The 16,670-nt window shown below is 31.1% G+C and overlaps 1 protein-coding gene across 1 annotated transcript in view; it reads right to left on the bottom strand.

Annotated features, from left to right (window-relative positions):
* Window positions 1-11,262: 11,262 nt before the first annotated feature.
* Smp_030110 (hypothetical protein) overlaps window positions 11,263-16,670 on the bottom strand; it is a gene marked incomplete at its 5' end in the record, with an annotated part of 31,618 nt that continues 26,210 nt past the window's right edge. Inside the window, one exon of the mRNA XM_018799555.1 lies at window positions 11,263-11,610. Within this exon, the coding sequence (XP_018651332.1) occupies window positions 11,446-11,610 (165 nt within the window). The 3' untranslated portion in view covers window positions 11,263-11,445. The remainder of the gene's footprint in view (window positions 11,611-16,670) is intronic.

Genomic DNA, 16,670 nt, shown 5'->3' with positions numbered 1-16,670 from the left:
ATTTCGTGGATTGGTTGACGTTAGACATTAACACCGTTGGATGCCGGCTCAGTGGTCTATCGGTTAAGGGCTCTGGCTTGAGATTGGTAGGTCCTGGGGTTCGAATCTCGCGAGAGCGGGATCGTGGATGCGCACTGCTGAGGAGTCCCATAATAGGACGAAACGACTGTCCAGTGCATCCAGGTTTTCGATGGTGGTCTAGCTTCAACTGACTCATGATCTTAACTATATAAAATTACAAATAACTCACAGCTACTTCCCATTTTATATACACATTAAATATCATATATATATTGAATATATGTGAATATTTAATTGGCATCCTAGTTCTCGTAATCAATTCATTAAACCAATTTTAAGACTTTATTTTTCATTAGTACAATAGATAGTGGAAAGGGTCAATTTTTTTTTAAAAATAACCGTTCAACTTATTACACTACAGTTAAAAAGATTCTTCAATTTGTTGGATTTGTAAATAAAAATATATACAATCCAAGATAACGACAATAGTTAGTAGTAATATTAGGCAAGAAACAAAAATCCACGAAAAAGAATACTCTAGTTATATCAGATAATCAATAATTAAAAAATGGAGATATCTTGAATATTCTAAGGAATAGTGAGTTGCTGTCCAGGCAAAGTTGATTTTTTTTAAAAAATAACATCAACTTATTCACCAGGGACTTGGATGTGAGTGAGACTCCACCGAAAGAATAATTCGATAGAAATCGATTGATTCTATGAATTTGAATAAAAGTGGAAGCTGTAAATAGCAAAACTGATTCATGTAGTGATGTCAGTTTGTGCCAAGAAGGTTATCTTTTTGATCTAATTTTATGTTTCGAAGGCTTATTATTGGTTTTGAATATTATAACGTTATTCCTCATGCTACCTGAGATTAACTATATGAGTAGCTTGCGATAGTCAATGACACACCTATATAATATCTTTAGTGGTTGTTTTAATTATAATTACGTGAATATATGAAACAATCTATGAATTTCTATTCCTACGTGGTTGGAAGTAAACAACGGGAACCTCTTGAGATTCATATCGTGCAAGTTAGCGCTCGTCAACAATGCATAACTAGAGTCAGGTGCTAACTCATACCGCTCGCATAGGTTTCAAGTCAGGTGTCAATAGTGTTTCTGTTAACTGACTATTTAAAACACAGTTACATGAACGAAGAATATTCTTTTCAATAATTTCTCATCAGGTTCTACAATTATAAATGCAAATTAATAATCCATAAAAAATTGACCAAGTTTAAGGCAAAGTACTTCATTTAAGAAACTGTAACATGTGAATCAAGGAGTGTCTGTGATATAAAATAAAATCGAATCGTTAATGTTGGGATGACTAATATGAAGTGTTAACTTGAATCCTTTTATGAGTGAAATAAAATCGTAAGATAAATGATCAGAATGAATATAGTTGACATAGGGTGAGATAGAACAATGGGATTACAAATCAGAAATTACGTAATATGTAGAATAATATGAATTAGGTCAGATATAGAAGATAGGGGTGAATGCTGAATAAAATTTCTCTAAAAAGTTAGCAAGTGTGATAATAATAATAATGACTGGTAAGATGTGTAGATAAAATAAGTTTAGGATATAAAAATGAACATTAATCAAATTAATGTCACCATATTATAAAATTGATTATTAACAAGTTGGCCAGGGTAAAAGAAGCGGCTGGACACATTTCTTTTGGATGCAAAGCTCTGACTATTTCTTTAACATATTTACGCTAAGTAGTGTTAACTAATGTCACGTTTCATTCTCTGATATTTTACCAATCAAGTTACATTAGTAAAAGTAAAGACATCTGTTATAATAGGGGTATGTGGAGACTGATCAGTTTTCAGACCTTACATCACGGACTGAAATTGATGAGAAAATCACTGAAAACTGGTAAGTACTACGCAACTGTGCTGTCTCAACATGGCACTCCTCGACAGTACAGTTCTTGATTTTCCATGTCTGTTCATGATGAAAACCATGGACATTTTGTGATTGTTTTTTTTATGAGAAATACTAGACATTTCGCTATGTTTACCGATTTAACGTCAATTTGAAGTGATGAAACCTGAGATGGGTAATAAAAACAAAATTTTTTTTAAATTCTAACTCATAATCATAAACTGTTCAGCCTTTAAACAGAGTTACTTTCTATCTTAGAGAAGCTGACCTAATAAAAAAATATTGTAACAAATGTAAAAATAGCCTAACAAATATTAGCTTTAGTCCTTTAACTGTAAATGAAAGAAATCAGTCTTAGTACTTTTTAATTCAATGGGACAAACCATAAGAATGCTTTTGCTTTATTGAAAGAAAAAAAACATTCAATTATGAGGCAAATCTATCTGTAATGCATTATAAAATAGTATTACTAACACAAGATATTTACATCTATTCCATACTACTTATAGAACTTCATTAACATTTAGTTTAAATTAATTTAATCATTGCGTTTGCGAAAAGTGATCAAATACTTCGTTGATAAGTGTCGTAAATGTATGTGGTCAAGTAGGAAAAAAATTAATTTAGTTGAATGGTAATGTCAGCTCTCGTGAGTACTGAAAACAGGTATTCATTTTCAAATCGTCAGTGCAGCGAAAATGTCTTCTTTGTATGATGCAATACTTCAATAATCATAATTATTATTATGTGATAGAATTTCCAATGACGTCAATAGTCAGTCAATCACAACGTAGAACTTCGTACGTACGTACATCAGTTCGAGTTACCATACCATATTAGCACAGAGATGCAGTTGTCGATTCAAATCCCATAGTGGTAGAAGTAGTAAGAGTATAAGCATTAATGTGAAAGATTAGGGTTTGAAGATGTTATTCAAGGAGTGTAATCCAATGAAATGACGTCAATAGGTTGAATAGTTTTCTTTTTAAATTCCTGACGCAGAGAATTTCGATTGATGTTACACGATTCATTAAAGTTTAATAGATGAATCCTAACATTAGAAGAATATATTTTCATAAGAATTCACTTACTTTACTAAAAATGTTATAAATTGACTAGTGTGCAATGCAAAACATAACTGATTATGATACAAGTAACGAGAAAGTGTCTAAAACTCATGAATTGTTTAGATTCATAGTTAGTATTACTGAGCGCCAATATTATTGTGGAAATCAACACTGGAATGTAATTACATCCAGCTGACAAGTTTTTAATAGGATGAAATTCGTGTTCTGTATTTCCTTGTCAACTATACAAATACTTAAATATTGTCACAAATTCTATTCAAACTCACTTTACCAACATTTCAGTGATAGATTGAGCAATGAATGGTTATGGTAAACTTCATCATATCATAATATGTGTTTCCTTTTTTCATGACTGACATCGATATATCCAAGAAAAAATATCATAAACTTATTAATCAGATATTGTTTATATTTTCATAACTACTGAATTAAGTAAATTTACAAAATGTAATAGAAAAATTGAGAAATTCTCAGCTTTCTTGATATCACCCGTTGGATATAAGAAGTAGTTACGTAATCGTGTGAATAAGCAAACAACAACCTGTTGTTGTTTTTTATAAAGCATCTATGGCACTGAAATAATTTTAAATTTCACAGACATTTAAATTACAAACAAGAGTTGAATAGTTCCTATTTGAACTATGTAAAATAAATTATATGCTGTATAACTAATTGAAAAACAAAATAAAATTTCACTGTAATTCTCTTAAAATATTTTCCAATTCAAACACTAGGTTAAGAGTTTCATTATCATCGGAAGGGGTTTTGTGGCGATTTAGTATTTTCATAGTTGAAAGCGTGAGACATTAACACCATTGGATGTCGGCTCAGTGGTCTATCGGTTAAATGCTCTGGCGCGAGACTGGTAGGTCTTAGGTTCGAATCTCGCGAGGCGAGGTCGTGGATGCGCAATGCTGAGGAGTCCCGCAATAGGACGAAACGACCGTCCAGTGCTTCCAGGTTTTCCCTGGTGGTCTAGCTTCAATTTACTAACGCTTTCAACTATAAAAGTTTTATGTTATTTCAAAAATATCGAAAATTCTCAAGTCAAAATCTCCACAATTATCTGTTAAGTTTCTATGGATAAAATGATGTTTTACTAAGATCAAACTGTACAATTAATATTGTAAGCAAAGATAGATAGTGGCTAGCGGTGGAATCCAGGACGCGCGTTTCGTCCTATTTGGGACCCGTCAGCTGGATGTCTATGTTCACTCTGGGACTCGAACCCAGTACCTTTCGCTTCAAACGCCATCGCGTTATCCACTTTGAGATGAAGATACATCCAGCTGACGCGTCCCAAATAGGACGAAATGCGCGTCCTGGATTCCACTGCTAGCCGCTATCCATCTTTGCTTACAATGCTTGTGAAAAAGGCTATATCGAGGCAAATACGCATAGTATGCACATATGCCAATTAGAGACTGACCAGTTGCAGTCCTAAACATCAATTAGAAGATTCAAACAAACAAAACTAAGTGAATTTGTACACTTAATAAATTTAAACAATAATGATCTATAAAATTACAATCAATTTGACCATATAATTTTTATATCACTGAAGTTTAATGTTTAACTGAAAATCTGAGATTAGCGTACTAAATAATGAAAATATTTTAACACTATACATTTTGAAATCATAGATATATGCTAAATTTTGAGTCATTAATCGGAATGTAACAGCAACTCAGTTTTTAATGGTTCTCCAATAGCTTGTGATGAAATTTATTTTGAGATTAATTCTTGTTTTGTATTCTATGTTCACTGTGAAGTCTGGAATACTTGTGTTTCGCTGTCACACCATATTGTGAGCAAAACAGTTTTTTAGTATATTTGGTATGTAACCATCAATAGACTAGAGGACGCGTGTTTTTTTATTATTTAGAGACTCGTTGGTTGTACCTGCATTTCAGTATTAATATTCATACTGACACTCAAACCTGATGCATTTCGTTTCATAAGCTTAGTGTGTTATCCAGTGAACTACTGAGACTATATGGCAACTAAGTTGTTCTACAGGTATTATTGTATTACTGAGGTTTCCAAACCTTTCTTAAGATGGTATTTCGTTTAAATTGCATTAAAAAAATAATTGATGTAACGATGCAAAACCAAATAAAAACGTGAACACAACCAATGACTATCTGTCTCGAAAACGTTTTTAGGTGTACAAAAATAAAAATTTCATTCTAACAGTTTGAAAAAATAAATGACTTGTATGTTGAATGAAGTGAAGCTTAATCCAAATTACTGCTATTCGTAACAGTAAGAAAAATGTCAATATGAAAAATACATACTACAAAAATCATTCGGAAACATTGATCAAACTTATGTAGAAAACTGCTCGATATTTCAGATTTGAAGAAAACGATATATATTCACTGTGTTGTAACGTTTTTAAGTGTTTTGTTCTCTGAGCTTCATAGTTCAATCGTGATACATTCATTGTCTTTCTAGACAATGTCGTTAGTACACATATTAAGAAAGAAATTATGTTATCTAAAAGAACGATGAAAAGCGGAAAAATTAAACCAAACTGATAGCTGGACAATTCAATAGGTTTTATGATGAGTTAGATATCTCCTTCATCTCACTGTAACAGCCCATTTTAGAACATCACGATAAAAATAATCTTCCTGGAGGAAGGGTGATTTCTTCTACCGCTGAGAATTCCAAACCACAACAGTAGGAAGATATTTATGTCATAACATAAAGAATATTGAGAGTTGAAATTCTCGGTGATATTTTCCGGATTGTCATTTATATATTTATTGTATAATTAGTAGAAAACTAAATTGTTATATTCCTATATCCCTCTTGTCGTAAGCTTCCAGTGAACCGACCAACCGTTTTGTGCACATTTTAATATTTCTTAGTTATTGCTGATTGATTATGTGCTGTTTGCTCCACACTCTACCTCTTATGGTATGATTATCTTTGAGATGTGATTCCTTATTTGACGTGCTGTTTAGTCAAACATTCTCAGTATATTATTATACTTCTTATCATTCGATTTCTACTTAGCGAATGGGGTTAGATGGGAGTTCGATGACCAATAAATCTTAAGGCCTTAATTGCCATTCATTGATTAGCGTATAAGTTTGTGAAAATTGGTCCCTACTCCAACTGGGAATGTAATACAGATATGGATTAGGAATTGAGAAGTCTTAACCAATCCGCAGGTTTTTTTGTCCCAAGATAGAACAATATACTCTGAATCTTATCATCTAAAACTGTTCTTTGTCCTAAGCGACCAATTAAAAATAAGTAGAACACTAGGATGAACATCAACTAATTTGAGATAATCTCTTATCAAACTATTTCAGTCCTAAACTTTAATTCAAATTTCAATACATTTTTTAGAAAAAAAACCAACAATCGACAGCTTGTATACCATTTTTCTTCCTGTTTCATACTAAATACTATACCCTGCTTCAGTTTGGGCACCTGGGCAGTATCACAGCCCTCACACAAATCGAATGAGATTTGTGCGGCGCATATATATCTGGTGCTTCCTTGTACCAATATTTATGTGTTTAAATAAATAAATAAAATAAAACGCTATATATTTACATAAAACAGGCCTATATTAGAATATTTCTCAGCTTTCTATACACAAATAATTTAGTTAATTCATTAACAACGGATGAAAAAAAACGGTTTTCATCATACAACACATTGACTGTCATTGAACTAATGATGCATAGAAATTAACATTACAAATAATTAGGAATGTACACATGATCAAAAGTATATAATGTAACAAATACAATTTAATCATACTTCATCTGTATCATAACCATTTACTACTATCAATTAAACAATTGTGAAAAACCATATCACTAAAAGTAAAACAAGAAGTAATGAATGCAATCGATCCAACAAATAATGAGCATGGTCATTTATGTGTATGTTTGTGTGGACTATAATAATAATAACAATCAAATTATTTACTTAATTACATCTAATCTACCTACCGATAAAATAATTATGTGATGATAAAGAGAGAGTTTAATTAATAGTCTGAAAAACAACTAAGCAAACAATGTGAACAGATTATTTATAATTTTAATATTCATGAAGCTATCCAAATTTATAGAGTTTTTAATAAATAAAAGTGACTATCGATTTAAAAAAAAGTCAGTCGATTGTCTACAACGTAGAACCAAGAGCACATAAGCATCGCTCCAAGGTGCCAAACCACATTAGGACAATAAGATGAACACCGAATTCATAGAAATAGTTACTTTAATGGTAGTAATATATATATATATATATATATATATATATATAACAACGGAATACTTCAAATCCATTCTAACAATGATAAACATTAGTATCAAAGTTGTTTTCTGTACCCTTATTTTATCTAGTTTCTAATACAAATGGAGTGTGACTGTGGCCATAGAAATTTAAAATGATAGTGCAGATTTATAGTTAAGATAGATCCCTTTGGTTTGAATTTGTCTTCTATGAGGTCTGTATTTTAATTATAAATTATTTTTTTTATTCAGAATAATATCATCACATTCCATGTAGAATTAGGAAACTTATAACATAGTGAAAAAAATTAAGCGAACTTTATGTTGATTAGTTATGATATTGGAAGTCCCATCACGAAATCTCGTAAATAAAAACCGCATTTAATTTCGACATATGTGGCGCAGATAGTATGTTCGTCTGTCCATAGAAGTATAATGTGCACTGGTCAAACGTGTACTAATTTATAGCTGCGTATCTTCGTCTGTTAAGATAGATATTCATAGGCTGTTAGAGAGATGCCCTCCAAGCCGTGGTAGGATATGGTTGGAGCCATTAGTGAGTTGTAATGAAGTTGCCCTCCAGATAATGAATAAAGACCGTGAGTTGGTCCATAAAACTGAAATATATGGTACGCATGCTCAAACACCACCTACTTCTATACTCAATGCTGTCTCGGTTAAAAGTAAGTTGGAAAAACGCCAAGGGATTTCAAGTGAAAACATCTCACCAGTTCACGGATTATTGATCTGAGACATATCACCAGGTACGAACTTTCTATCGTGTTCTAAGCAATAATTATAATCTAATTTTGAAGACTTGAGGTGACATACCTAAAATCGACAGCACGGGTGAAGATGCATTTAAAATGTAGATCTTAACCTTATATATATATATATATATATATATATATATATATATATATATATATTATTCATCATCGACAACTTTAGACAAACCAAATATACTCGAACTTTAGAGTTATCACTTAAATGTTTAGCTTTTATGTAATTAGAAATTTCGATGCATCAAACCGACAGGTTTTAGAAACATTTTTTGTTTAAAATTATACGTATAGCATAGATAGTGCTGTTGACACTAAAAGTCGTAATAAGAGTGATGAACAATCAATGAGCTATTGTTCTAATCTCTGTTGCGCTGTCCTGTTTATAGATCACTTAATCTTTATAATAGCTTTTTTAATGCATTATAGACTTGATAGTACCTCTACTAAAGGAAAAGACGAGCGGTAAAAATTAGAATGCACTGACAAACACAAAGGATTTACTTAGGCGTAACTATTCATTTGAAATCAATCGCTTTATCTATTTGATGTCAAGCTAATGTTATAGGAATGAAAGTATACTGTATATCATTCATGGTAGATAGATATTTGGTAGTTGATTTCATAATAGATCTTAATCTAAATCACTGTAAAAATAAGATATCAAGTACTACTGATTGATTAATTCAAACAATCCCATTTTCTTTTAAATGTTCAATATAATTATTCTCATACCAAGTAAATTAACATTTGTCTATCAAATCAAAGTTAGCCGGACAATATAATTCATTATTATGGTATTTTAAACAGACTATAATCTATAAGGAATTATTATCCGAAATAGGGGTTACACAGAATAAAGCTTTTAAAAACTGAATTAACATCTTAATATTCACATTAAATCTCACCTGAATAGAATCATTTTCATTAACAACTTTAAGATACAAAGATAGCACATTTTCTTTTTTATTTATAATTGCAGTATCTATCAGTAAAACTTATTAAACAGAATAAACTCAAAAGAATGAGAGAGAAAAAAAAGAGATACAGAGAAAATAATGAAGTGTAGACAGAATGATGTATCCATTTACGATGTGTGTTTTTCATCGATTTTTATAAATATAGAAAAAAAAAGGGAACAACTTTTGAAACAAAAGAAAAAAAAACATTTTTTTGTAAAGTAAGACAAATGTTTAAAGATGATCATATTATTCTATCATTGTAATAAAGTTAAAAGATACATTCCATAGGAATTCAATCAGAAACAAAAGTATGTATGGAAGAGTGAATGAAGCCAAAACAAAAAAAGATGAAATGGATAAACAATCCATTGATAAGCTATAGTACAAATAATGAAAGTATATTTTTAATATACAATGATTATTGTCAAAAATATTATAGAATATAATAACAGATAGAAAGTGTTAAAACACTATCAATATTTTAGTTAGCCCATATACATACATACATATGCGTCAAATAATAAGGAAAGGAAGGATAAAATATACAATAATTTGAAAATATAATGTATATGTAGCTAGCAAAATGTATCATTTCCCATTAACCCTATCCCTATCTCTACCTTACCCCTTTAAATCAAGATAATTCAACATTTTATTCAGTTTAACCAAGAAGAAAAAGACAATATCATTATTCAATTTAAAGTAGGAAGTAAACTATTACTAATCATTTGAATTTATTTTTCAAAAATAAAAGAACGATAATTAATTTCTCATTTCTTAATTATGAATATCATTTCCAAGAAATGAACAACATCATCATCAATGGTCAAACAACTTTTGAATGGATCGTTACCACCATCAATAAGTAAAGTAGATGGAGAATAGTAAGAATTTCCACATAGAGGGAGGGGAGAAATGTTAATTGATGTAATCGGGTTTCTTTTATTTTTTTAAAAAAAAGCAAGAAATAACCAACAACCGAACATGTAAAACCACTAAGAAGACAAGACATATTTGTAGAGAAAAAATAACAGACGATTTGAAAAGTAACGAAGTACTTTATATGAATGCTTATCTCTGCCACTACTACTACTACTACTACCACTTACACTAATAACAATGGCGTCTTTACACATATATTTAGGAAAAAACTGATTATCAATGAAATGCAATAAAAAATACATATAAATGATAATATTGAAAAAAAAAACTACTAAGAACAATCAAATTCAATAAACCTTAGGAATAAAACTAATACAGATTATGGAAAAAAGGAAGGATGAACGAACAAACTGATCAGCACAAAAATCAGTAGATAGACATAGATTGACAACCATGATTACATATGTTTTATTGAAATGAAAGTATGGAAAAATCAATGGAATGGAATAATTCAATGACTTCTCAGGAATATATATATGTATATGTCTGGAGAGATAAATCCAGTCACCTTACTATGTGTAATTCAATATTCACATAATAAAGATGTAATCATCACGCGAGATCATAACATAATAACGACTAGAAGGATGGATAAGTGAGAATGATCAATGAAAATATTCACTGAGAAATAAAAACTGTTTAGTTTAAAAGTGAAAAGAAAAATATTTATAAAAAGCAAACGAACACAGCAATACGTTCGTAAGAGAAATTTGACAAGGAAAATATAAACATTTTAAAGATCTAAACACGTAAAACACCGATAAAAAGATTTGATGTAACTAATGAAAAAGTAAGTTTTCATTTGATTACTTTACCGATAATTTAAACGAACTGATTAGAAAAGACAACACAAACAATCCAATGAAGATAAAATAACTAACAAGTATAACTGCATATGTGACAAAAAAAAAGTAAACACGCAACAAGCAGAGTACAACAGAATTTCCGAACGGAACAAACAACGAGGTAGATACCTGTAAGTTGTGTATACAGTTTTGTGTATATATATGTGGATACATACATGTACGTATGTATATGTACAAACAAACATGAAGGCGACTCTACTAGGATCAAGAAAAAGAAATTTAATGACCGGATTGTGTATGCTTGTATGGAAAATGAATATTGTTTGATTTTACATGATCGGATTGTTACTGTAGTATCATACAATATATGTATAAATAGAGTATAAAGTGACTAGCCAATTGGTTGTGGTGAAAAAAAATAGAATGAAAATCAGTTTTTGATGAAGATGAAGTGAATAGAAGAGAGGAGGAGGAGGACAGTTGAAGGAAGCCCAATCATATTAGATTATAAGAAAGAAAAAAAGTAATTATACACCTCTCTGTATTATTACTCTTATTCACTGATATAATCAGAAGCAGCTGATGAATGAGGTAATAATGAAATACCATAACTTCAGAGTATATCTATATGTATGCATATAAGTGAACAAGATTGATTTGATAAATTCTTTCTTGTCAGGTAGTAATATAATCTGTCCATTGTCCACTTTTTTGAAGGCGTTTAATTTTTGCACGTATTCCTACAGGTGTTCGTCTAGACTCTAGAAAATTGTTCATAATACGACGTCGAACTTCTTTAAGCATTGGACAACTACCTTTGGTGAAATAATCTTGGAACAGCTATAAGAAAATAGGGTAACATATAAGAAAACAAAGAATAGCATGTAATAATAATAATAAAAGATTATGATAATGATGAATAATATGTTCTCGATTAGTTTTGAGAAAATAAAACCACTGTTCTATTAAAGACTAAGCTCTGTGTAAAAAAGCGCTTATTGTAACCAATCAAACTGTTAACACAACAAAACATTGGCCTAGTTTATTACCATGCAACTAATTAAACGAATTAGATTGGTAATTTATCCCAACATGAAAAGCAAATTAACAATATGTAATGAAGTTTATATACATAGCAGGCAGGAATCTATTTACTATTTTCATTGTTCTTCAAAATAACAATTGTTTCCTCAATATTCATTCATATTGTAAACAACAGTGGTGTAGATTAACATGTAACAATAGTCATTCATTTTCATATAATTGTGATGAACCTGTTAAACAGTCTATGCGAGGATTCTATCTTTTTTATACTAAGGAAGTGTTAAATTCCTTAATCGAATCCTTATTCATCACAGACAGAATTTATCTAATAAATCATTGAAAATCAAAGACTATTTGATAGTTGATTTGTCCTAATAATGAGACCCTTTTTAGGAGTTCACAGGCAACAACAGTCAAACAACAGAACCCAAGACTCGAAAGTCACATAAAGTGTGTCAACTAAAAACCACAGCATTTGTATGTAATAATTCACATGTTTAACTCTGGTCATTTCATAATGTGGCACGAGGGTGATAACTAACCATATTCCTGATATGTTCGAATTCCTGCGACGGTTATGCATGGATACTAGTGAGAAGCCGTGAATGATCATCTATCTAAAAAGTCATATGGTATTTTAAACTATGTTCGATATTATTTACAATACATAAATTTTCTATCTTTATTAATATTATTGTCACACACTACGACTACTAATACTACTACTAATGTTGTTGTTCTAGATGCTACTTATGTTCGCAGATATAAGCAGTATGTAACACCATTTGGAAATGGAATGTCTTCAAGCAGAAGTCTGAGAAGATTCAAATAAAGAGAAGAGAGAAGGCAACTGGAAGCAATCAAGATACCAACAGTAATGAAGGAACAACAAAAGTTGTAACAGCCAACTCACAGAATATGTGCAAATGATGTAATCGATGTATGATTTTCACATTTTACTAAACCATTGTGTGATTGTGCATTTCACAATCAATTGATCCTACCTGAGTAGTCCTTCACTACACTACACTACTACTACTAATAATAATAATAGTAAATAATTTGTATGAACGTCATCAAAGTTACTACAGAAAACATGTTTGCATTTGTTTAAACAAGCTTAGTGTTTACATACAGTACGTTTCTGTAATGATCAAATTAATCGACTTAGTTAAATTTAACAAACATTTTTTTATTTAAATATATATCAAAGAAAATTAATTACACTTTACTTAACAGAAACATTATTGATAAAATTAACAATGTATTTGTAATATCTCAATGAATAGAAAATCGAATTTTTAACGTTTGATAGTTTCGTGTAGGTTGCTTCTTCAAAAAGTAAGTGAATAAATAACCGACTTCGGTTGGCGCACGTTTATGAAATGTGTGTCAATTCTATTCAACTAACTGTTTATTTATTCATTGGAGAAGTGACTTATACTAAACTGTTAAACGTCGGAAGTTCAAGTTTCTACTTTCAGAATACTGCTAATATATGACTACAGACTGAGTTGGATCGATGGCAACAACTTCGCAGTTACCCGCAAGTTGCCTACTTTTGCCAAGCAATCTAAATGGGATGTTAACATAAGATCTCAGCTCTTAAAGAAGTAGAAAGTCCCATAGCTAATCTAAAACGAGGAATGGATTAACTGCTTAAATTTTTAAGGATGGTGGTTCACTTTATGCCGTTAGATGGACTGAGATATCAACTAGAGTCTTGGAAATAGACATGAACCCATCTGATCAGTCACGAACACTAATTATTCCAATCTATAAGAAAGGATAACTATAGAGGAATTAGTTTAACTAATATAGTATCTAAGACATTAGCCATAATAATAATTCAACGCTTAACTAGTGCTCGTGAAGAGCAAACTCAGGAAAAAAGGCTAGTTTCAGACATGGACGTGGATATATAGACCAAATACTAACTATTCGGTAGTCTCTGGATCAAGGACATACCTTTCAGCGTCCGACTATGGCTGTATCTTTTTTACCTTAAGGCAGCATACGACTCTGTTGATAGTGAGGTTCTGTAGTAGCGTCTATTATTGAAAGGTGTACCAAAAAAGTACATCAACCATGTATAGACTCTTTACTTGGAAACTATTTGCGACTATCACCAGACACTATTACCTCGCCTGTTTTATATTCTAATTTTGTTGTTCAGCGATTTGAATATAAAGTTAGCCAACCTGAACTAATATATAGCAGATCTATGACACATTTTACTTTATTTAAGAGTATTTAATTATATTTTTTTCTGTTTTATCTTTTTTGCCAACTACAAATCGATGTAAAACACTCTAGTACGCATTTTAGATGGTTACACCAAAAAAAGGAATATGAATTGTGGACTAACTGAAAAAGCCACTTCACGTAATTAATATATGAACGGGAATGTTAAAAAATGTCCAACAACATATACTAACCAATAACTTACGCCTAAAATACGTTTAAAAAACAACTCCATTAAAGTGATTTGTGAATGCAAATTATTCTGATAAAACACTAACGTTAGGTTGGTTAGACTGGCCAAGAATCGTAATTAAACATTTGTGGACAAGGAAGTAGCATCGTATTAAAATTAAGATAAGTAAGAATACCAAAGAAATGTGAATATAAAGTTGACTGAAAGGTGATAAATAAGTATCTAAACATCAAAAACAATCATTTAGAGATATTATAATGGAACTTTAGTGTGAAATATTATTCATTCTTAAAACCGAGAGCTGAGATTAACGTTAAACAAAAGTATGCTAAGGACTAAAGAAATACCAGTTAGCATTTAAAATACCGTAATGTCAGTCAAGTGAATTTTCGTAATCCAGTTATTTGTATTAATACATGAATACGGAATTACAACGAAGTATCCTAATCACTAGAGCCTAGACATCAATAGAGGGAGGTACCTTAATGGTGACACTTTTCAGCCTCTAGTTACTTAGTCTTAGGTTCGAACCCTGCAACACCCGAATCGGTTCGCGGCTGCCGGATAGTGTTACTAATCCTCATGCTAATGGTGTGGCTCAGAACCGAATGTGCCGTAATGCTGAAGTTACCATCACAAATGATCCGAAATTACAAACTAACACTGTAATTATTCCAAGTAACAATATGAATAGAATGAAGCAAAAGTCAAATGAAATATCATCTCTTGATTTATTGGAGTTTCTATTAAATAAGTCAACATTTTTAAACCACCCTCTCAAAATAGTAGTGATACAACTTGTTTACTAAGCATAAATTTATGTAGTCAGCTTTGGATCGTACTATATGTATAAAGCTTAGTGATACTATCCATTAACACAGAAGTGCCAATGACATACTCTAAACAACTGGTAAAATAAAAGTCATCATATTCAATGTTTACTTTACTCCCTTTCTCTATCTCTCTATTGGAAAAATTGATTACGAAAAAGATGGATATGAAAAATTAGAGTAGATGAATATAATTAGGATTTTTAAGCAACAAAGTCTAATGAAATGGTAATGATGATAATAATCAGATGGAAGAAAAGGGAAGAAAGTCAAAATTATTTATCAGTCCAATAAACTTGAAAAAATAATCGATCTGATCAATATGATAAGTTATTATCTCGAGAAAAAGATGGAGAGAAAAATAGACAAGTGATTGGTTTTTAATAAATTATTTTAACTTGGACGAACTACTGTTTTCTTTCTGTTATTGAAACAATTTAGACTCGAATAAAAAATGTCAAGAAAGAACCATATGGATTAGAAGAGTTAAAAAGTTACTTTAGACCATAAGATAGGTAGTAGGAGTGTTACAATGAATTAGATATTGTCTTTTTGTTGTTGTTACTGTTGTTGCTACAACGACATGTTGATCGGTTGGTGAAGTTCAATAACGATCATGTATTTGTGTTGTTTCTTTTCTTTCTTTGAACTAACCAATCTAAATCTAAATGAAAATGTAGATTAGATTACTAATCCTACGAAAAGAAACTGTATAATTTCGTCACTCTGTGATAATGTGGTAAGGCAACTTGAACCGATGAACACATATGACAGACTATGCACTGCGCATGACTGAGTAATTGACTGATAGTGAGTAAAAAGTAGATTGAACGGTAGGCAATGAGTTTAAAAGTAATGCAAGAAAAGAGAAAGGTGTATTTTAAGCAGAGTTGGGGAATGGCTAGCAGGGGAATTTAGAGTACGATTTTATATTCGAGACTCATCAGCTGAGTGTAACTGCATACCAGTATTGTTGTTCACTCCAGGACTGAAACCCAGTGCTTTTCGCTTCAAACATCTGTTTTATCCACTCAACTTGTGAGTTCAGATAGCTACTGGCTTGTGTAAAGGTTATGAATTTTATCTTGTAAATGTTTGGAACTTCCTATGTGTCGGAAGGGACCGATCAATTCAAGACCATAACACCAATAACGGCAAGAGTCAAACACTTACAAGAAAGCAGTTATAGTTTGGTATATCCTACATACGCCCCAGAGGAAAATGACGCAATCATTATCATTAATAAGGAAAAATATGTCACAAAACACTTTTTTAATGTAGTAATACTGTCCTATTAATAATAAAACGTAGATAGTCTACAGACAACCATTGAGAAAGAAACTAGGAAGCACCGAAAACGTATTTCGTCCAATTATGTGAATTTTCAACAGTATGCACTCAAGAATTGATTTAAGTTTCAAATGTGAACTAGTGGATGCCAATTTGAAGGTTTTAAAGATTATGTTCTCATTTTGAAGTTTAGAATTCTAATAATTCCTAGATATCTGACAACGTTGTGGGTGAGCCCTCTGCTGAGGTGTCTCATACACATAAAAACAAAACAACTGTGTTTGGAATTACTCTCTGGT

The sequence above is a fragment of the Schistosoma mansoni genome, chromosome 3 (genome assembly GCF_000237925.1).
Source record: "Schistosoma mansoni strain Puerto Rico chromosome 3, complete genome".
Classification (NCBI taxonomy): Eukaryota; Metazoa; Platyhelminthes; class Trematoda; order Strigeidida; family Schistosomatidae; genus Schistosoma; species Schistosoma mansoni.
This window is presented reverse-complemented; position numbering and strand designations above follow the sequence as displayed.